This window comes from Dendropsophus ebraccatus, chromosome 4 (genome assembly GCF_027789765.1).
Source record: "Dendropsophus ebraccatus isolate aDenEbr1 chromosome 4, aDenEbr1.pat, whole genome shotgun sequence".
Taxonomy (NCBI): Eukaryota; Metazoa; Chordata; class Amphibia; order Anura; family Hylidae; genus Dendropsophus; species Dendropsophus ebraccatus.
In genome coordinates this window covers 152182184-152204387 of record NC_091457.1, presented here as the reverse complement: position 1 = coordinate 152204387, position 22204 = coordinate 152182184, and the positions used below count along the sequence as shown (strand labels likewise).

The following is a 22204-nucleotide window of genomic DNA, read 5'->3' as shown; positions in this document are numbered from 1 at the left end:
GTGTTTACTGTGATGTTTTCCAATTGGCGTTTGGACCTGAACATGGAATTCATTGCTGAAGTCAGTATTCAGGTCTAAACGCTGACCCAAACGTACCTGCGGTCCCCTGGGGATTAAGTGGGGATGAAATACATCCTCACTTGATCCTCTGGGTGCCAGACTGTAAGCAGCCATTTTTTGAGTCTTTTGCTGTTTTTTTCAGATATTGGTATCCTGGAGATCACGTTAGATTCCATGGACTAGGTCAATGACCAGCAGCTTGTTTTATAACAAAATGGCCAATGAAGAGTGTTTTTTTTTTATTTGAATAAAAACATTTTTTTTAATGTGTATTGTGTTTTTTCTTTACTTTAGAGACTTAGTAGTCAAAGCTGTATGATAGACGGCTTCCATTACAAAGTTTAGGCTTAGTGTTAGCAGGTAAAATGGCTAACACAACCCCCCCCCCCCCCATATTACCCCAGTACCCACTGCACCAGTGGTACTGGGAAGAGCTGGGTAACAGTAGTACCAGAGCGTCAAAAATGGTGCTGAAGTCTGTGGAGGGAACCCTACATACTTAAAAAAAAAAATAAAAAAAAAAATAATAATTTTTAAAAAGCTGGTAGGGTTCCCCCCATTTCCCTAACCAGTCAGGTACACAAACCAAACAGCAGCAGCCTAGCAGTACCAGGGTGGGAAGGGCCATTTATTTTGACCCTCCCCAGCCTAATAATACCAGCCTGCTCCTGCACAGTCCAGGAGCGCCAATTCTGACGTTCCGGGACTATCTGTACCCCTGCGGCGGTGAGTACTAGGTTAATAATAAGGGGGTTAGAGTTAACAATTTAACCGGGTAACACTAAGCCCCAGCTTAGTAATGGATGCCGTCTATCAGATAGCTTCCACTACTAAGCATGTTAAGTAAAGAAAAAAAAAACAAAATACACACTTGCTAAATATTTTTTATTTTAAAAAAGCCACATCAATGTAGTCCAACGAATGTGAACAAATCCTTTGGATACCGTTATCTGAAAAACAAAAAGGAGAAACACACACAAAAAAGGCAGGAGCAAAACGCCCATAATTTTGGCAGGCATTCTGCTCTTTACAGTATGCAGCATATGTACAGATAGCTGCTAACAGTCTGGCACCCAAGGGGTTGAGAGAATACATGTCATCCCCACTTAATCCTTCGGGGTCAGACTGTTCTTGCAATGCACCCAGATGAGCAAGGAAGGGGGTTAAGTGTGTGGCTTGAGGGTCGTTTATACTCACCATAGACGTTTCTTTCTTCAGCAGAGTCTGGCACACAGCTTGAAGTGTGATAGGCTCTGGCTCCTTAAATGTCCGTTCAGCCAATCAGCGGCCAAGGCGGTGCAGCTGCTGATTGGCTGAGCTGAAACAACATAAGTCTCTGCTCAGCCAATCAGAGGCTTCAGTGGCCTCAGATGTTGATTGGTTGATTGCCGGAAGAAGAATGTGAAGATACCAGTAGCGTAAGTTTAACAGCCACTCCCCTCCCTTAACAAAGCACAGTTAACTTAACCCCCTGGGAGCCTAATTATCACTTTTTGGGCCAAAAAATGCCACTAAAAATGCAATACACATAAGCTATGCCTTTTTTTAGTGGAGTATATAACTTCTATTGAACTCTAGCCCAACTATCTAAGGCATTTCATAAACTTCATAAATATCATGTTTTGTTATTTGCATTTATTCTGGTTTTCCAACCAGAATAGACATTTTGTTTTATTCAATTTGAATATAAATAAATTGTACATCTATAAACAGGTGGTGTTTAGAGGTTTAGAGGGCAGTGTACCTTCTTGATTGTTCTTTAACAATACCAGTATTGTAATTGTCTGACTCAGCTATTACCTATTTTTTTTTATTGCATCTCTGAAGTGTCATAGAGGTGTGACAAGAAACTCCAGTTCACTCTAGTGCCCTAGCCACACCACTATGACACTTTAGCGGCAATGGAGCGGAAATAAAAAGTACATTTAGTAGGTGACTGCAGTAGGTGATTGCCACCTCTGACAACTTCAATAAAGCTATGTATGTCTTATTTCTTACCAGCTATGCAGCCATGTAAGCAGTTTTCCAGCTGACAGTTTCCCTTTAAGCCATGGTTTTGTTTGTATAAAAGCGTAATACTATGGAAAACAGAATATACATGACCCTTGCTTAAAAATCAGGTTATTACAACACCAGTGTTAGTCGACCTATGTACTTCTCTGCTAGTGTCAGCATAATGTTGTACAGTAGTAGTGCAGTGTATAATATAAGCAATTAGAAGAAGCTTGTAGAAATAAATAAGTTAAAGGGGTACTCCAGCGGGGGGGGAACTTTTTTGCTGGGACCGGGGAGGAGGTGGTTCCAGCGGCGGGTACCGCATCACGGCGCTCCTGTGCCCGATACCCGGCCGCTTTCTGGTGTATGACTCGGGCCCGAGACGTGACGAGGCGGGATTTGAGCGGACTTGAAACGGATCCCTCCTCCTTCACTGACTGGCTGAGCGGACCTGAGACGTCACGCCTCGGGCCCGCGTCAGACACCAGGAAGCGGCCGGGAACCGGGCACCGGAGCGCCGCGATGCGGGACCCACCGCTGGAGCCGGGGAGGTGAGCGGACGTCTTTTGCCTCAGCCACCTCCTCCCTGGTCCTAGCAAAAAAGTGCCCCCCCCTCGCTGGAGTACCCCTTTAAATAACATATAATAAAAACATTCCCCACCTTTCCCCAAATAATACAATTACACTTATTCCCCATACAAAATGGATTGTTACGTAAAACATTATATATGTGTGTGTGTTTGGTATAGGCCAGTTTGTAACAACCAGACTTAAAAGATTATAACATCTATATAATAAAAATCTGTCTATCCCGTATAGACTTCCAAACGCCTGAACCGCTTGACCCCAAATTTGGCCCACATATACATTGGGTGCCCGGGAAGGTTAGAGCAAAGGTCCTGTCCCCGCCAGATGTACAGGAGGGCAGGGGGAGGGGGAAGAGCGGCGCCCCATAGAGATGAATGGGAAAATCTCCTCACTGCAAACACAGGTGATATAATTAGTGCTGCAGCTCTCCAGCAGAAATGGCAGTTGGAAGCCTTAGCAACCAATAGGATTACTACTTTCATTTTCACAGGAAGCTGGAATCTGATTGGTTGCTAGGGCAGCTGCCTCACAACAGATCCACAGAAATAAATACAGTAAGGGTGCCTCCACACCTACCGGATCTGCAGCGGATTTCACGCTGCAAATTCGCAGCAAAATTCGCTGCGGATGCAGTGTCATTCAACCCTATGACACTACATACTCGCAGCAGGATTGACATCCCGCTGAGAGTATGTAAATTAACCCCCTTGGCGGCCGGAGCGTAACTTACACTGACAGAGGCTCCCATCATCCTGCCCGCCCAGACCGCTGTTAGATCGTGCAGGCTCCCCTCCAGTGTGTTCAACGCTGTGCTGCTGCCGGCTCTCTCCTCACGGCTGTGAGGAGAGAGCCGTTCCCAGCAGGCGCACAGCGCTGAACACACTGGAGGGGAGCCTACACCATTTAACAGCGGTCTGTGTGGGCGGGATGATGGGTGCCTCTGTCAGTGTAAGTTACGCTCCGGCCCCCAAGGGGGTTAATTTACAGCGAGTATGTAGTGTCATAGGGTTAAATGACACAGGATCTGTAGTGGATTTCGCTGCGAATTTGCAGCATTAAATCGGCTGCGGATCAGGTAGGTGTGAAGGCACCCTAACAGTGTACAGTGTATATACAGTGTATACAGTAAGGGGCTTACCTGCTGGGTGGTGCTGTTGGGGAATGTATACAGTAAGGGGTTGTTAGGGAATGTATACAGCATGGGGGCTACCTGGGGGGGGTGTATACAGTAAGGGGGTGTTAGGGAATGTATACAGCATGGGGGCTACCTGGGGGGGTGTATACAGCATGGGGGCTACCTGTAGGGGGAGTGTATATAGCATGGGGCCTACCTGCATGGGGGAGTGTATACAGCATGGGGGCTACCTGCAGGGGGGAGTGTATACAGCATTGGGCTACCTGCATGGGGGAGTTTGTACAGCATGGGGGGTACCTGCAGGGGGAGTGTATACAGCATGGGGGGCTACCTGCAGGGGGGATTGTATACAACATGGGGGCTACCTGCAGGGGGGAGTGTATAGAGCATGGGGGCTACCTGCAGGGGGGAGTGTATACAGTATGGGGGCAACCTGCAAGAAGGGGGGAGTGTATACTGTATGGGGGCTACCTGCAAGGGGGGGAAGTGTATAAAGTACGGGGGCTACCTGCAGGGGGGGAGTGTATACAGTATTAGAAACTTTGAAACCTCTTCTGTGTTTTCCTTACCAAGGATGAAAGGTAGTGCTAAGAGGGCCAGATTATGATGATGCAGCATTGTGTATACTATTATTTGCTGCTAGTTTTCTGCACACACACCTTACTTATGGTCTGCAGTCGGTGTGGGGGGGGACCCCAGTGCTCTTTCCTGGAGCCTCTATATAGTATATAGTACTTTGCAGCTTCCATATTGTAACACTTGAGAGAGAAGCTGGCACAGCTTTGAAAACCATGGAGCACTGTCTCCTCTGAGTTATAAAGTTCCCAGCAAGACATTGAAAGACTTTGGTTTTTATACCTATAAAATTTAATTTTTACATCTTTATTCAGCCTTCGAATATCTTCCATGGTCTGCATATTGAACAAGCACAACCAAGATGGCAGCACTCAATAGCTAAATACCTAGAAGAAATTAATCCCTGTCCACAACAAATGTTTTGAAATCTGGAAGCCATGGGTCATTTACAGTATACTGTATCTGTAATGGAAATGATCAGTGTTATAAGTGTTGATCAGTGATAAGCGTTTTCCAGGCAAACATACTGATGAGCTTTCCAGGGGATCGGTCATCAGTCACTAATCGACAGGGTATCGCACCCCCACTTATCAGTTGTTTAGCACTTACATTACATAGTGAATGGGGCCAACTGCTTCCGGACCCTTTTTACTGAGTAGAGATGGAACTAAACAGTAAGAAAGGCTGAAAGACCGTAAGATTCTGCCACTTTCAAGAGGCCCCCCCCCCATGTCATATAGATTCAATAGTTTCAATAAAATGTAAATTGATAAATGAATGCCTTCAACAGCATTTTTATTTTGGTTTCTTAATAAAACATAAATACAGTATATGGGTCAAAAACATCAAAAAGTTAATTGAATCATACACAAAGCAAACTTTGGTTCTTTGGTTGTAAATGTAGTCGCCCTTTTCCTGTATTATGCTTGAGCCGTATATATTTTATGGGGTATCAGATTGTATGTATGATCTGTAGTCTTCCAGCCCTCGTTGAGGTTTACTCTAAAAGAGGAAAGAGCAGAAAAGGGTAACTACCCTGTGTTTTATACTATAAATGTTTAATGATAAAAAAATTCAAGGTAAAACAAAAATTTTAACATTGTCACTTAATATTTAAAATATTACAGTTTAAGGCTATGTTCACATGCTGTATGAGCTCGGCTGTTCCGTGACCCGGCCGGGTCATGGAACGGTCGGTCTCATTAAAGATCCCTAGCGGCTGCAACGAAAACTTCATTGAATAGCCTTCCGCATCCCAATTCAATAGAAATTAGGTTTATCCCGGCCTGTACTGCAGTATTGGCCTGGGTAAACTTCACTTACACCGGCCGTTCTGTGACACAGCCAGGTCACAGAACGGCCGGTGTCTCACGCAATGTGAACGTGGCCTAAATGCACAAACATATTACCAGTGACACAGCTATAGGGGTCGCAGAGCACCACCACCACCGAGCACCTATGCTTGGATTCTACACCTGAAGTATAAACCATTTCTGCATGGTTTATGCCTGTTTGCAGGGATAAGTCATGATAAATTAGGCACAGGGGAAGACCACTCCTCCTCACCACCTTCTCTAAAGATATGCTTCTGAGACGGCAGGTGGAAGGACGTGGAGTGCCAAGGAGCAGAAAATATAGGACCTCGGATAACCCATTTAAGGTACTCTAAGGAAGAAAAAAAAACAAAAACATTGTTTTGGTACTTCAAGGAGAAATCAGATATCTATTTACAGTAGTAACTGAACCTAAAAGAATTCAGTGGGCCTCTTTGGCCTCTTTAAAATGCTTTTAATTTTTATAGAGCTGCTACAATTCCAAATAGGGTTACACCATGTTTTGTAGCATTTTTTAAGGCTTACAAAAAGGCAATTTTTATCTTTTTATATATATATATTTTTTTTTGCTTTACTTAGCATTTCCTCAGGTGTTTTTTGACAGATTTACATGAAAAAAGTGGCAAACAAATGTCCAAATGGGGCAAAAAGTGTGAAACAAATGACACCCCTTGGCTATAAAATGACCCAAACCAGAACCATGGACTAAATTTTATGATTGCTATGTCAGTGGTTTATTTTTTTGGCTGTAATTTTACCAAAGTCTGGTTTATTCAACCCCAACTGCATTAAAACACAAGGGAGCAGTAACCTCACTGATCAGGTTGCTGCATTGCTCATATGAAGCTCATGTATATACCATAGACTTACTTGCAGTAACACATTTTGGATACTTTATTTTTCTCCATTCACATTTGGCTTCCAGATTATTCTCTGGGATCATTCCACTATTACACTGAAATCTGAATCTTTCTCCATTTTCCAATACAGCATTAGCATTGTAAAAAACATTATTGGTAATCATTGCTGATTTATCCAATACACAATAACCTGCAAAAGAAATAAAATATATTTTAATTGTAATAATATCAGTCTAGAATAATACTTGGGAGAGCAGAGAAACCACTGACATGGCACTCAGCAGCTTGTATTGTTTTGTAAACTTAAAAGGTATCTGTTGGTACTTGGGCCCTACCTGAGGTGCTGACAGTGTGTTGTAGCTGGCAGTCCCCTTGTGAGCATGGTGCCTTATGGTAATTTGTCACGGTAGTGGATTGCACACAATCTCAAGTCTCATACTGTAATGAAGAGTCAAAGAAGAGTTGTGGCTCATATTTGTGCCACACATCACCACTGCTTTCTCCTTCCTCTTTTTCAGGAATAATCTCTGCTGCCCGACCTCCTGCTCGCTCAGCTGTCAGTGTTCCTGAGGTATTATTTCAGAGAGAAACTGCCTACAGAGGACTGATCTTCAATGACATATAGTTGAATTACTTAATCTAACAGTATTGGAGCTGTGGTCTAGGGGTAAATCGCCTGTCTAGAGACCAACAACAGTTTTTTCCTGGGTTAATTTCCCCTGTTGGAAATCAAATATAGTTATTTATTTACTTTTTTTCCAATTATTGTATAAAAAGAATGAATGTATTATTACTATATATATTTTCATGTGCCTTATACATGCACAACTGAAATGTGTTGAGTGCCTTGTTTCTTTTTGTTATTTGAAAACATTTCATAAAAGAAAAACTAAATTTTAAAACAAATTAGGACCTGACTGGGAATTGTTTAATAATAATAATAATAATAATAATAATATTTATTTGTATAGCGCCAACAGATTCCGCAGCGCTTATTGTTTGCACCACTTTCAAAAAAGATAAAATAATGAGAAATTTTTTTATATATATATATATATATATATATATATATATATATATACACACACAGTGGTACCTTGGTTTAAGAGTAACTTGGTTTAAGAGCGTTTTTAAGAGCTCACAGCTTTTCAAAATTGTGATTTGTTTTAAGAGCATTGCTTTGGTTTAGGAGCTTCCTGTACTGGGTTGGAGGACGAGTTGGGGAGGGGCATTGTCTTAATAGTGGGGTCTACAGCCCTGTACTCTGACCCAGGAAGTCTCCCTCACCTTCCAAATAATAGCAGATCCACTTCAGGCTGGGGCTTGCATCAGGGGACAAGACTGTGGAGGTAATCACTCCATATCTGTAACCCCTCTCTCCCCGGAGAGAGAGAGTGCTTCTATACTGTGCCCACATCTGCCCTGCTCATTCCTTCATGCTCCCTGCAGTCCCTGTCAGTCCTGATTGGTCCAGGCTGAACACACCCCTTCCCCATTGCTGTCATATGACCACACAGACCTCTGACAGCAGCCCTGCTTCTCTATTTTTGCCTTATGTACTACACAACTGCATTATGGGGATCTGCAGCTCCATCCTGTATCTACAAACTGCTGATGTGTTATCAGGGTTATACAGTTACTATACATTATATACCACATGCTGATTGCTATACTGTACAGTAACTTATAATATCACATATTCACCTGCTTATAAATCTTTGTTTCATTTGTTTTACATGTTATTGAGAATATAAAACCACTATTTTTGGGGTGTGTAACCAATTGTCTATATATCAATGATTTCTTATGGAAAAATTTGCTTTGGTGTAAGAGTGGATTTGGATTACAAGCACGGTCCCGGAACGGATTATGCTCGTAATCCAAGGCACCACTATATATATATATATATATATATATATATATATATATATATATATATATATATATCAGGAATACATATACATCAGGAGAATCAAACTGCTGGTACTTGTCTCTAGACAAGTGACTTACCCCTAGACCACAGCTTCAACACAGACTGGGGGATTTACCTATATATAATTGTAGATCTCTGTATGCAGTTTACTTCTAAACTAAACTTTATTTTAGGGCACATGCCAGGTTTTTGGCACTTACCTCTATTGAAGCATTTTGGATAATTCAGTTTCCCTTGGACACAAGTAATGTTCATTTCAATGACAGAAGGAGCTTCATATCCAAACTTGCACTCAAACTCTATGACTTCACCATGTGGACTATAAACTTTTTTAGTCGTTAATCCTTTTAGCTGTATATTATTTTCTTCCATGTCCTTTTCCCTTGTAGTACACGGCTCTGAAACCATAAAATGGGCATATTCCCTCAATTATTTAAATTTCTTATATTTACCAAAAAAGATCTGTTGGGCACGAGTCTGGTAGCCGCAGAGAGTCTGTAGCTTCCAGATTCGTGCCCGGTAGATCTTTTTCTGGCCTTTCAAGACATTTTGCACATTGCCACTTAGGTGATACATCCTCTCTATTTGTATAGAAAAGGTTAATGCACCTAGGAAGGGCGAAGACTGGACCTGTCAGTTGCATCTAAGAGAGGCATTTTGGATACTTGAACTGGACACTCACAAGCCACGTGGTCATGAAGAACAACTTGGCTTATTTATTAGTGTCCACTGTTATATCAGTATCTTGCATTTCTTCATTCTTTCCAGATACATATTGTATTTTTGTTATTTTATGTGTTTAACGCTCATATGTTGGAATCAGAATTTATGAGGAGTTTTCCGTATCGCCAAGTACTACTATACCTTAATATAGGCCAAATACCCTCAAAGCACAGACGTATAGCTTGCCTACTATATGTCCATGCCAAAACTGTTTTGGCAAGACATTGAAAATCCAATACCATGCCAAACACACAAGAACTTATAGATGCTATCAACAATGCTTACCACTACGAAAGGATCATGGCTTTAGGCTCTTCTGATGTGAAAAAATTCTCTCAAACATGGGATTTATGAAGTACATAAATTTTCTTATAACAATGTTTAAAACATTATAGCAACAATGTACTCTACCAGATGTGACTCCAAACACACTATTACCATATGACCTGAGTTAACAATATATACTTACCCGAGCTGATGCAAACTTACCTGCAACACATTCTCTAGTTAGAACATTTTACATAATAGGAGCCAAGACAAATATGTAACATGCAATAAACTGTCTTAGAATAATAACAGTTAACCACTGATAGAGGATATACCGGTAGAGAAGTTATATTGTGTAATTGTCAGTTACATTGTACTTTTTACTGCCGAGAGGAAGCGTGCAGTGACGCACGCGAAACAGGCTGTCGCCCGTCCACATGTCTGTGTCTGTACCTGCAGTTATGTAAAATAAAACTTTATCTGCTTTTAAAAATACAAGAAGGGTGAGTGCCTCATCTTTACTTTACTTGTTGAAGTGTACTTTTTACTGCACCTGTTGGAGCTGGATTTATTCTGGTAGGCATGTTCCCTTTAAGCAATTTAACAATCTGTGGCCATGCAGCTTCTAGGCAGGGGCGTAGCTAGGATTCATGGGGCCCCATAGCAAAAAAACTGTATGGGGCCCCACTACCCTACACACACTATATATATATATATATATATATATATATATATATATATTTATTTTTTTCCCGGTGATGTGGCAAAAAAAAACAAAAAATCCAGAAAGCCAATGTCTGCTTGTTCTGTCCATCCACTGTATGTAACTATAACAGCCTAAGAGGAGCCTCATGGTTATATACACAGGTGCAGGAACAGACTTCCTTTTGGTTAACCCCTCATGTACTGCAGTGTGTAAGTGACCCAGTGTTCCCTTACATGTGACAACACAAACAAAGGGTTAATACAGAAGACAATTACTTTTCTTCTTCACTACTCCTGCACTGATAACCCCTGACCTCTGCAGGAGCTCAGAGGTCAGAGGTTATCATAGAGCTAATTGTCTTGAGCTAATTAACCCTTTGTGTTGCAGCATGTAAGAGAACACTGGGTCACTTACACACTGCAGTGCATAAGGGGTTAAGCAAAAGGACACAGGAGGCTCTTATCTTCCCTGGGCCCCCTCCCTCCACGGGCCCCATAGCAACCGGATTCCCTGCCTCTATGGTAGCTACGCCACTGCTTCTAGGGGTGCCCTGCCACTGTTATGTTCACCCTGCTCACTGTAGTACAGAAAAAGTGAGGGTAAGCGGGCTAAACATTAAAGGGAACTAAGTAGAGCAGTGGGGGCTACCAGCGTCCTGCTCTTCTATTCATTCTTATAGGCAGCAGTCACTTTATGCCCACAGCCTATGAGATGCCGAAACATGATCACAGCAGGTGCATCTATGTGTGGTCTGTTGAGGAAAACAATGATGTATCATGCCCTCATGGCCACACGTATTGGGCCATGTTCTACTTTGGAAGTGCAAAAAAGAGGGGGGAAGTCGATGAAGGAAGTACCTTTTGCCTGACAATGAACAAAATTTTGACAGAAAATAGGATCATATACATATATATATATATATATGTATATATATATATATATATATATATATATATATATATATACACACACAGTGTTACCTTGGTTTAAGAGTAACTTGGTTTAAGAGCATTGCTTTGGCTTAAGAGCTCCCTGTACTGGGTGGGAGGAAGTCTCCCTCAACTTCCAAACCATAGCAGGTTCACTTCAGGCTGGGGCTTACATCAGGGGACAGGACTGTGGACAGTGGCGTAGCTACCATAGAGGCAGGGTAGGCAGTTGCTATGGGGCCCGTGCAGAAGGGGGGCCTGGGGGAGAAGGTAAGAGTGTGTGTCCTTCTGCTTAACCCCTTATGTACTGCAGTGTGTAAGTGACCCAATGTTTACTTACATGCTGCAACACAAAAAAGGGTTAACAAGCAGAAGACAGAGTTCTCTGCTTCACTGCACTGATGACCTCTGACCTCTGTTCTCCAGCTGGCAATCAAGTAGGAATGGAAAATGTGCAGAGCTCCTTGCAGAGGTCAGGGGTTATCAGTGCACCAGCAGTAAAGCAGATAATATATATATATATATATATATATATATATATATATATATATATATATACACACACACACACGCGCGCACTCACACTCAACCATTATGGGGATCTGCAGTTCCATCCTGTATCTACAAACTGCCGCTGGTTTTTCAGGTTTATGCACTTAGTATACATTATACACCACATGCTGATTGCTAGACTGTACAGTAACTTAAAATATAACATATTCAGCTGTTTTTAAATATTTGTTTCATTTGTTTTACATGTTATTCATAATTAAAAAAAAAAAAAAATCATTATTTTTGGGGTAGGGAACTAATTTTCTGCATTTCTATGATTTCTTATGGGAAGTTTTGCTTTGGTTTAAGAGTGGATTTGGATTACAAGCACGGTCCCAGAACGAATTACTGTATGCTCATAATCCAAGGTACCACTGTATATCTTTTTTTCATGCAATAATGTATTACAAGAAGAACAGTCTCTCCTTATATTGTGGTTTTAAGAATTATGTGCACATTATGACAAGGCGTAATGGACATACCTAGACAAACTGGTGTTTCGCCCCAGACGCCATTCATACACTTCACAACTCTGTTTCCTTTAAGAGTGTAATATTCTGGGCATTTATACTCCACAGAATCACCAGAGTAATAATTAGGTTTGCTAAAGCTTATGGTGTCTCCATAGTGTACAAATGGCGGTGGACCACACTGCGGACTGTTTCCTGAAAACAAACATAATAAGGTATAACAGCAGAATATTATAATTTCATAACCCTCCCTACCTAAAGTATATATACAGTACACTTACTTAAAGAAACACATTTTGGATAGTTTATTTTTCCTAAATGACATTTGGCTTCCATATTATTTTCTCTAATCGTTCCTTCACCACAAAAAAATGTGATTGTTTGTCCATTGTCCACTATAGAGCTTACATTGTATTGAATATTATTAATAAGCATTGCTGATTGATCCAACACACAAAAACCTGCAAAAGAAATACAATTTTGATTGTAATTAGGGATTAGTGAAGCAAAGCGAAAACAGCACGATATAATAACCAATTCGCAAAACATGGAGGCCGCAATGGTGGCCGCACATGTTTCATTACAGTACAGTAACTAAGTGGGTGCAAGGGATTATACATAATCCCTTGCAGCCATAATATTACATGCATATCTCCCTGTGATGTCAGCACACACCCCTTACACTCTATTTATAGTAAAATAATCCAGTGTGGGGCTGTGGGTAAAGTTAACCCAGTGTTAAGTGAGTGTCCAGTTAACCCAGTGTGGGTGCAGGGAGTGTAGTTAAGCCTTTGTTCCTGCTTAGTGGAGTCGGGAGTTAGATCACTAAATAGTGGGATAATGTAAATTTGTACTTTACTGTAAAACACATGAAAAAAAATAAAAAATAAAAAACACATTCAAATCCCCATCAAACCCTTTCCAACAATAAAGTATTCAACCCCTTCCATTTCCACAGCAGCAGCATAAACCAAAAGCAAATGCACATTGAATAAGGCAAGGTAAGCATCAGATTGCTGCTGGTAGTAGATTATAGAAGGTAGTTATATGCCAGTTAGAGGACATCATCCTCCACAATTCATACCCCACCCCTTCCTTCAGCCACCCCACCCCCGTTTTCATAACCAGACAGGTTAATTACCAAACACGCACAATAAAAGAGAAACGAGAGTGCACTCACCATAAAATCTTGCTTTATTCAGTCCATTAAAATCGCATCCAGAAAATGTTTAGCAGACAACAGTGTAGCTCGCCAGCACCCTCCGCTGATCATGACAGCTATTTTGTGCTAATTACAGCACTTCCTTAGACATCAGAGGAAGTGCTGTAATTAGCACGAAACAGCTGTCACGTTCAGTGGAGGGTGCTGGCGTGCTATGCTGTCGTCTGCTAAAGAATTTCTGGATGCAATTTTATTGGACTGAATAAAGCTAAATTTTATGGTAAGTGCACTCTCGTTTCTCTTCTATTGTGCGTATTGGATGGACTATTGTTTCAAGAGCAGTTTGCACCACCTGAATCACCATCTCCTCCTCCTCCCCCGTTGGTCTTCTGTTTCTTTTCCCAACACACTGTAGTGCCGACCGCTGTATCTTTCTAAGTAGTGTTTCAAAAAACAAACAGCAACAGCCTAGTAGTACCAGGTTGGGAAGGGCCATTATTTTGGCCCTCCCTAGCCTAATAATACTAGCCTAATACTAGCCTAGTTCAGGAGTGCCTAATGTGATGCTCTGGGACTACTGGCACAGGCTCTTCCCAGTACCCCTGGTGGCATTGGGTACTGTGGTAATATTGGGGGGTTTAGTGTTAGCCATTTTATACCAGCTAACACTAGGCCTTGACTTAGTAATGAATGCCGTCTATCAGACAGCTTCCACTTCGAAGTCTGAAAGTAAGTAAAGTGAAAAAAAAAAAAGACGCAAGTGAATTTTTTTTATTCAAATAAAAACACCCCCACATCCCTCATTGACCATTTTATAAAAAAAAAAAAAAAAATCTAAAAAACTTTGTCATCAACATAGTCCACCAAATCCGAATTAATCCTCTAGATAGCTATATCTGAAAAACGAAAAGGGAGAAACAAGAGAAGAAAAAAAAATTAGGAGCAGAACACCCATCATTGAGACAGGTCTTCTGCACCTTACAGTAGGCAACATCTTTACAGATCGCTGCTTACAGTGTGGCACCCAAGGGGTTAAGTGAGGATGCATTGCATCCACACTTAACCGTTTGGGTGCCATACAGGACAGTCTGGCCCCCAGGTGGTTAAGCTAGCATCCCCCTTAACCCCTTGAGGGCCAGACTGATCTCACACTGCACCCATCCCAGCAAGGATGAGGGTTAAGTTCCTTGCTGGGATGAGTTTAGTTCAGTGGGTCAAGGGGGAAGAATTCCTACTCACCCTCCAGGTCCTCTTTCTTCACCAAAGCTCAGTGTTCCGGCTCTGGCTCCTTATATGTCCGCCCAGCCTATCAGCAGCTGATTGGCAGAGAGGACATAAACAAGAATGAAGACCAAGGGAAGGTGAGTAGGAACCCCCCCCCCGGACCCATGGGATCCTCTGGATCAGCGGCAGGACCTCTGCTGATCCGGAAGGTCGGGTCTACATGAATATCGGGTCCTTGGAGACCCGACCTTCTGGATTAGCACAGAATCTCACTGCTGATCCGAAGGGTAGCCTTAAGGCTGTTAAAATGCATTGTGCATTTCCACAGCCTGTTGGAGGCTATAATGGAATAGACGAGATCCCCTTTTCATCTATTCCATTATAGCAGGAAATTAATTAACTGTATATTTAATTAAAACGGGAAAAGTTCCTTCTAATTGTGCTATTGTGAATTAAAAATAGCAATATTAGAACAAAAATTAGCTATTTTAATTAAATATAAACTGTTACAGAGAACGGTATTTAGTGGTATTAGCGCTATCCTGAAATTAATATCGATCCCTGTAATAGTTAATATTTATTAAAACAGCAAATTTCCATTCTTATATTGCTATTTTACGTTTACAATAGCAAAACTGAAACGCAAAATGCTGTTTTAATTAAATCTACTGTAAATTTATATATATTTATTTTATTAACAGTATATTTAATTGAAACAGCATTTTTTTTTTCCGTTTCACTTTCACAAAAATATTGGTATTAGAACAAAAATTAGCAGTTTTATTAAATATTACCTATTACAGGGAGCGGTATTGCTGCCTGGGACCGCTAATACCGCTTCCTGTAATAGTGGTTTATTACTGCTTGCCTGCTTTCCCAGTTGCATTCCAGAGGTGTTGGCATCATTTTCTAAGGTTACAAACCCACTTGGCGGGTCTGCAGCGAGTCTCCATGCTGCGTTATTGCAGCGAGACTCGCTGCAGATCCCGGCCCTACGCTTTAAATGGCAGACAAACACGCAGCAGGGATGTACATCCCTGCTGCGAGTTTGTCTGCAGCCCTCCCCGTTAACCCCCCGGCCGCCGGAGCTGATACTTCACCTGATCCCGGCTCCGGCGGTTCCCGATGTCTTCAGCAAGCCGGAGCGGGGACCAGGTGAACTATAAGCTCCAGCCAGCCGCCCGCAGCCCCGGCCGCCCGATCGCCCCCCCGCAGCCCCGTCCACCCAATCGCCCTCCCGCAGCCCCGATCGCCTTCCCGCAGCCCCGGCCGCCCGATTGCCCCCCCCGCAGCCCCGGCCGCCCGATCGCCCCCCCCGCAGCACTGATCGCACGCCCCCCCGCAGCACCGATCGCACGCCCCCCCGATCGAGCGGCCGGGGCTGCAGGGGGGCGTGTAAGTGATCGGTGCTGCGGGGGGGCGATCTGGCGGCCGGGGCTGCGGGCGGCTGGCTGGAGCATATACTTCACCTGGTCCCCGCTCCGGCTTGCTGAAGACATCGGGAACCGCCGGAGCCGGGATCAGGTGAAGTATGAGCTCCGGCGGCCGGGGGGTTAATGGGGTGGGCTGCAGACAAACTCGCAGCAGGGATGTACATCCCTGCTGCGTGTTTGTCTGCCATTAAAAGCATAGGGCCGGGATCTGCAGCGAGTCTCGCTGCAAAAACGCAGCATGGAGACTCGCTGCAGACCCGCCAAGTGGGTTTGTAACCTAAAGGTGTGATTATGGACTTGGAATTTAAGTTTCCAATGCCTTAACATCAGGCATGGGGATGGTGAAATCCAATCCTATCTAGGCTTGGTTCAATTTGATAAAGATTAGCCTCTTCAAACTGAGGCAACACAGTCCCGTCCTTGTGGGTTTCCCAATGGCCCCTGCCTCACTAAACACCCTCTAAGATGCCACACTGATGACTGGGTAGGGCAGCAGGGTCAAAGTGAACTCTGCCAGCTGCGACCAGATGTTGACCTTCTCTGCCCAGAACTCCATTGGGTTAAAAATTGTCAAAAATACTTAGGGGCAAGGGTGACTCCAAGTATGACTCTGCTGCTGCTGGAGGGAGACTTGAGTGTGGGGCTAACTGGTTAGTTTCCTTTACTTTTGCCTCTTCTGACCCCAGCTTTTGTACCCTGACTATCCTTGTTATCTAGCTCTCCTGACTATCCTTTGGATATTGTGACCTGACTTTTCTGTGGATTTTGATTTGGTACATCTCCTTGCTGTTTGGTGTGACCTCATCCAGAGATGCCGCCCTCTCTGCCCATATTACTCCTGCTCCTAGAATAATGTACCAGCGGTCGTCATTCTACTGACAGCTTCTGTAATATGTAAATATCACATAGAAAATACTGGGCTCATGTGGTCAAGTGTTATGGATCCTTCTCTATGTGACACTTACCTGCTCTGAAGCATTTTGGATAGTTCAGTTTTCCTCCTTCACAAGCAGTTCTCATCTGAGTCTGAGGAGGAGCTTCATATCCAGGTTTACAAGTGAACTCCACAATGTCACCATGCAGACTATAAAGCCTTCTAGAACTAAGCCACTTTAGCTGTATATTATTCTCTTCCATCATCTTTTCATTACTCGTACATGGCTCTGAAACATAACATTGACATTTTCATCCTATTATAGTTTCTTCTTATATTTAGCAAAAAATGATAACCAATCAGACGTCGTGTGAAATATGTGTAATGACGCGAGTTCATTTTTTCAACCTTGTAAATTCTAAATCGCTCTATGGCTATGTTCACACAAAAAAAGAGAAAAGGCGTCCACTTTTTTTTTATTCAAAAAGATGTCTGTTATTGCTGCGATTTAAGTGACTGCAATGCATTGAAGTCAGTGGAATGACAGGCGTCCAAAGCACGCAGGGGGTAATTTATCAAAGGGTGTAAATTTTAGACTGGTGCAAACTGCCCTGACCAACCAATCACAACTCCTGTTTCATTTTTGCAGAGCTGAAAGCTGAGCTGTAATTGGTTGCTGTGGGCAGTTTGCACCAGTCTAAATTTTTACACCCATTGATAAATCTGGGCCACAGTGTATAAAATGATGGATGTTATCTGTGCCGATTATTGTGCTGTAAATATTGATCATGACAATTATATTCGGACATCTTTTTCAAACAGCGGACGTCATTTTTTTAGTTGTTTACACACAGTTTTCCTTTTTTTTACCATCCTTTCTCCATTTTTACTATTGAATTCAATGGACATTTCAATAAAAGACACATCCAAGGGGCAATTAGTCCACCTAAACTGGAATAATGTACCAGCAGCTGTTATTGCACTGACGGGCGGCCAATCCTCAAAATAATGGATGGCAGCGGCAACACTGTAAATGAGGCAAGTTGTGCAAAAAATGTTCTCTGCTTTCAGAATGTAGAGAAATTATTTTATTTTCCAACAAAAGTGTCGGAATTTCAAGTGGAGCCTGCGACATGTCAATTCTTTGAGCGGAGGTGCGCGAGAATTCCCATTGAAACAATGGGATAGGCGGAATTTCATCGGCATCCGCGGCAAAGCCTCCACTTGAAATTCCACTTCCATTCCACATCCACCACTTTTGTTCAGTGTAAAGGCCCTAAAGTGTTAAAGAAGCATTTCCAACTTTCTGGACTATTGAATGCTGGAATGCTTCCTTGTTTTCCCTACCATACCTCACCCTGCTTGGGGCTCAGCTTTCAGATGACTGTCAATCAAGTATAGATAGGAATAAAAGAGGCATCAAGGAGGTGTTACAATCCTATTTATGTTATGGAAGCGCAGGCAAATATATATGTAAAATTATCAATAAAAAAAAGGGAATCCATGCAGGCAATAGGTAGCAGCGGCGCAGGATACAGATCTGGCAACGTGCCTAAAAAACAGATCAATTTTAATATTTGTCCTGATAATGCTGGGGGTATATTTAAATGCATGCTCAGGCACATTGCAAGTGCATGTACATACTAAACATGGATATGAAATACAATGAGCCTTACAAAGAAAAGTCCTGATGAAGCACAATATGTGCAACACAAGCACTGGGTATATAATCCGCGCTCTGCCATTACGAGTATAATATTCTGCACATTTATATTTATATTTTATATATTTTGATTTTACATGATGTTATATTGTATTGTAATTGGATACTAGTTTGCCTCAGTCATAGGTTATAGGCCCACAGAAAAAAGTCCTGATGAAGCACAATATGTGCAAAACATGCACTTGGTATATAATATGTGCTCTGCCATTAAGACTATAATATTCCGCACATTTATATTTATATTTTACATAATTTTATATCAGATTGTATTTGGATACTAGTTTGCCTCAGTATTTACCAGAACAGGTGATTATTGGTTTGTGCAGTTCACCATCTATCTAATCTAAGGGCAACAGGCCTGGTGACAGAGATACTGAAAAAAATATTTATTACTTACAATACATTATACTGTGCAGCTGTTCTACTGATAAATATCAATACCACACACTAGTCCCCTCCATCTTGAGTGCGTGCTCGTTGGTCCTTATTATTTATGAGGACCTTATTTTATGAGGCCCTGCTACATTGCTAGCTCTGGTTATTTTGCAAACTGCCCTCTAGACCTGTTTTTTATTTTTTTCAGGGTGACAACCCTGCATAGGAAGAGCACTCCTTCTGTATATCATAACAGTGATTGGATGATATTTTCTTATTATGTCATTTGAATGCACTTTGTCATAAAATATAATGGGCATACCTAGGCAAATTGGAGCTTCATCCCAGACGCCATTCTGACATCTCACAGCACTGCTGCCATTTAGAGCATAATATCCTGCACATTTATATAACACAGATTCTCCAGATTGATAGGAAGGTTTGTTAAAGCTTATGGTGTCTCCAAATTGTACAACTGGTGGTGGACCACACGGTGTACCGATTCCTGAAAGAGAAAGATAAGTAAGTAAATGTACATAAAAAAATAATAAATCGACACCCAATTTGGATTCAACAGCCCTGAAAAACAATGGCAGTCTGTTGGTAAATATGTAAATGAGGTTCAAATGCCAGTTGGATAATTCCTAGCATGGCAAGAGCTTAGAGTTACACCTAGCCTCCCTGATGCAAGAGGAGTGGCAAACCCTAGGATTTTGCTGTGCTGGGGAAATCCCCCTGGGTACTTGCACCTCATTTGCATATTACCAAACAGGTTGCTGGAAGCTTTGCTTTAACCATAGGATAGCAGGTTGTGGAAACAACGCATAACCAAAGACAGAAGGTATGTCAGGATGTCACCAAGCAATTCTGTTTCTACTATTTACCAAAGGTAAAGGAATGGGGGGGGGGGGGGGGGGGGACATGTAAAGGAAGAGGTGGTGAGGGGAGTAGATGAGAAACTGGCAGGGCAATATGTAAATAATTCATAGAACTACCATATGGGTTTTTCCTTCTAAGAACTGGTAAAAGAACCAGGGAACATGATTTATACATGACCATGTATACAGCGACCATATTCAATCTTGGCTGCCTGCATCTTCCATACAGGTAGACTCTTAACTAGAGATGAGCATACCTTGAGCATGCTCGAGTCCATCCGAACCTGAACTTTCGGCATTTGATTAGCGGTGGCTGCTGAAGTTGGATAAAGCCCTAAGGCTATGTGGAAAACATGGATATAGTCATTGGCTGTATCCATGTTTTCCAGACAACCTAAGAGCTTTATCCAAGTTCAGCAGCCACCACTAATCAAATGGCGAACGTTCGGGTTCGGATCGACTCGAACCCTAACCCGGTTCGCTCATCTCTACTCTTAACCCTACTAGGCTAAGTTCACACAACGTATATTTTCAATAGATGACCTTTGTTGTTGCAAATTGTAACACTGCCTGTGATTAATTGAAAATATACATTGCTTTTAAGTCAATAAAATCCCGGATGGAGTGTATACACATAATATACAGTACACTCTGTCCGGGATTCCTTGCAGCCACAGCTAAAACAGACATGTCAGTTTTGTGTGGCCACTATTCATTGAATAGCGGACGCACAATACAGGGAGTTCAGACAATGTGAAGTGTGTCTCCGGCCGCACTTTACATTGGGTGCTATGGGTAATGTGTCCGCACCCCAATTCAAAAGAAATTAAGTTCATTTGGCCGGTACTGCAGTACCTGCCAGGATGAAGTTCACTGACACCGACCGTTCTGTGTGAACCAGGCCTTAAAACATACCTATAATGAAATATGTCTGTAGAAGCGTGCTGACGCACGTGAAACGGCTGTTGCGTCTATTCACCGCATGTAGCTGGTGTCTGCATCGCCCAAATAAGATGTAAAAGATTTTATGAAACTGCAATAAAAGTTACGTTTTATGGTGAGTGCCCTTCCGCTATCTTCTTTATGATTCAAGATTTATGATGACTTATTTCTGTTTGGAATGGAGCACCCCGTAATCCGTTCATATTAACACACAGGATTTCACAATAAGATTATATTCAAACTGTGATTGTGCCGATTGCTTTCTCTCATTACAGAACCGCTGACCTGAGGGCATTTGACCTGGTTCATTGGGGGTATTTATGCCAGGCACTTGAGAAATTTGTCCTTGCAAAGATCTTTTTGAAGGCAACTATGGCTTTCTATACCTTGCCTTCTGCTGAGATCTTTATGTCAGGCACTTTTTCCAAGGAGTTCTCCATATCAGACGGGACAAGGAAAGGGTGTCCTCTATCACCCATGGTATTTACATTAGTTATGGAACCCTTAGCTCAATATATTAGGGCATCCCCCAAGATATCTAGTATAAACCCCTAGACGACCCTGGACGTAGGGTTACGTCATGGAAGTCTGTTCCCAGAGGACCCATGACGTAACTGTACATCCTGGGTGTTTCTCCCGCTATGAAGCGCGCTCCGGAGCGGAGCGCGCTTCATAGGAGGTGGGGGCCGGCTGCAGTGAGCAGCCGGGACCTCACCGGTAATGACACGCTGCAGCGATTGCGCTGCCGCGTGTCATTAACCCCTTAAGCGCCGCTTGTAAGTCCCTTGTCACTTACCGATCGGGACCCCCGCAGTGTGACTGCGGGGGTCCCGATCGGTAAAACGGACTGCCGGAGGTCTCTCACCTGCCTCTGTGCGGTCCGATCGGCGATCTGCTACACTGAGCCTGCACAGGCAGGCTCAATGAGCAGATCGCCAATAACACTGATCAATGCTATGCCTATGGCATAGCAATGGTCAGTGTAGAAATCCAAGTAGTGTATGTAAAAGTCCCCCAAAGGGACTTCAAATGTGTAAAAAAAAAAAAGTTCAAAACACTATTACACTACCCCAAAGCCCCTCCCCCAATAAAAGTTGAAATAACCCCCTATCCTATTATATAAATAAAACATATAAAAATAAATAAATAGATAAACATATAATATACCGTAGCGTGCGTAATTGTCCGATCTATTAAAATATTACAAGCGTCATTGTGATCGGTGAACAGCGTACACGAAAAGAGGGAAAAAAGTGCGCAGATTACCGATTTTATTTTACATTATATATTTTAAAAAATCAATAAAAAGTGATCAAAACGTACGATCTTCACAAATATGGTATTAATAAAAACTAGAGATCATGGCGGAAAAAATGACACCCCATACAGCCCCGTAGGTGAAAAAATAAAACCGTTATAAGCGTCACAATAGGCCCATTTTATTAATATTTAATTGCAAAAAGAA

The 22204-nt window shown here is 42.3% G+C and overlaps 1 protein-coding gene across 1 annotated transcript in view; it reads right to left on the bottom strand.

Moving 5' to 3' along the window:
• Window positions 1-5116: 5116 nt before the first annotated feature.
• Window positions 5117-22204, bottom strand: part of LOC138789355 (coagulation factor XIII B chain-like) — a 51099-nt gene continuing 34011 nt past the window's right edge. Inside the window, exons 13-19 of the mRNA XM_069967963.1 lie at window positions 19242-19424; window positions 16913-17110; window positions 12410-12589; window positions 12141-12323; window positions 8682-8879; window positions 6559-6738; window positions 5117-5356 (exon numbers count right to left, since the gene is read on the bottom strand). Of these exons, the coding sequence (XP_069824064.1) occupies window positions 5352-5356; window positions 6559-6738; window positions 8682-8879; window positions 12141-12323; window positions 12410-12589; window positions 16913-17110; window positions 19242-19424 (1127 nt within the window). The 3' untranslated portion in view covers window positions 5117-5351. The remainder of the gene's footprint in view (window positions 5357-6558; window positions 6739-8681; window positions 8880-12140; window positions 12324-12409; window positions 12590-16912; window positions 17111-19241; window positions 19425-22204) is intronic.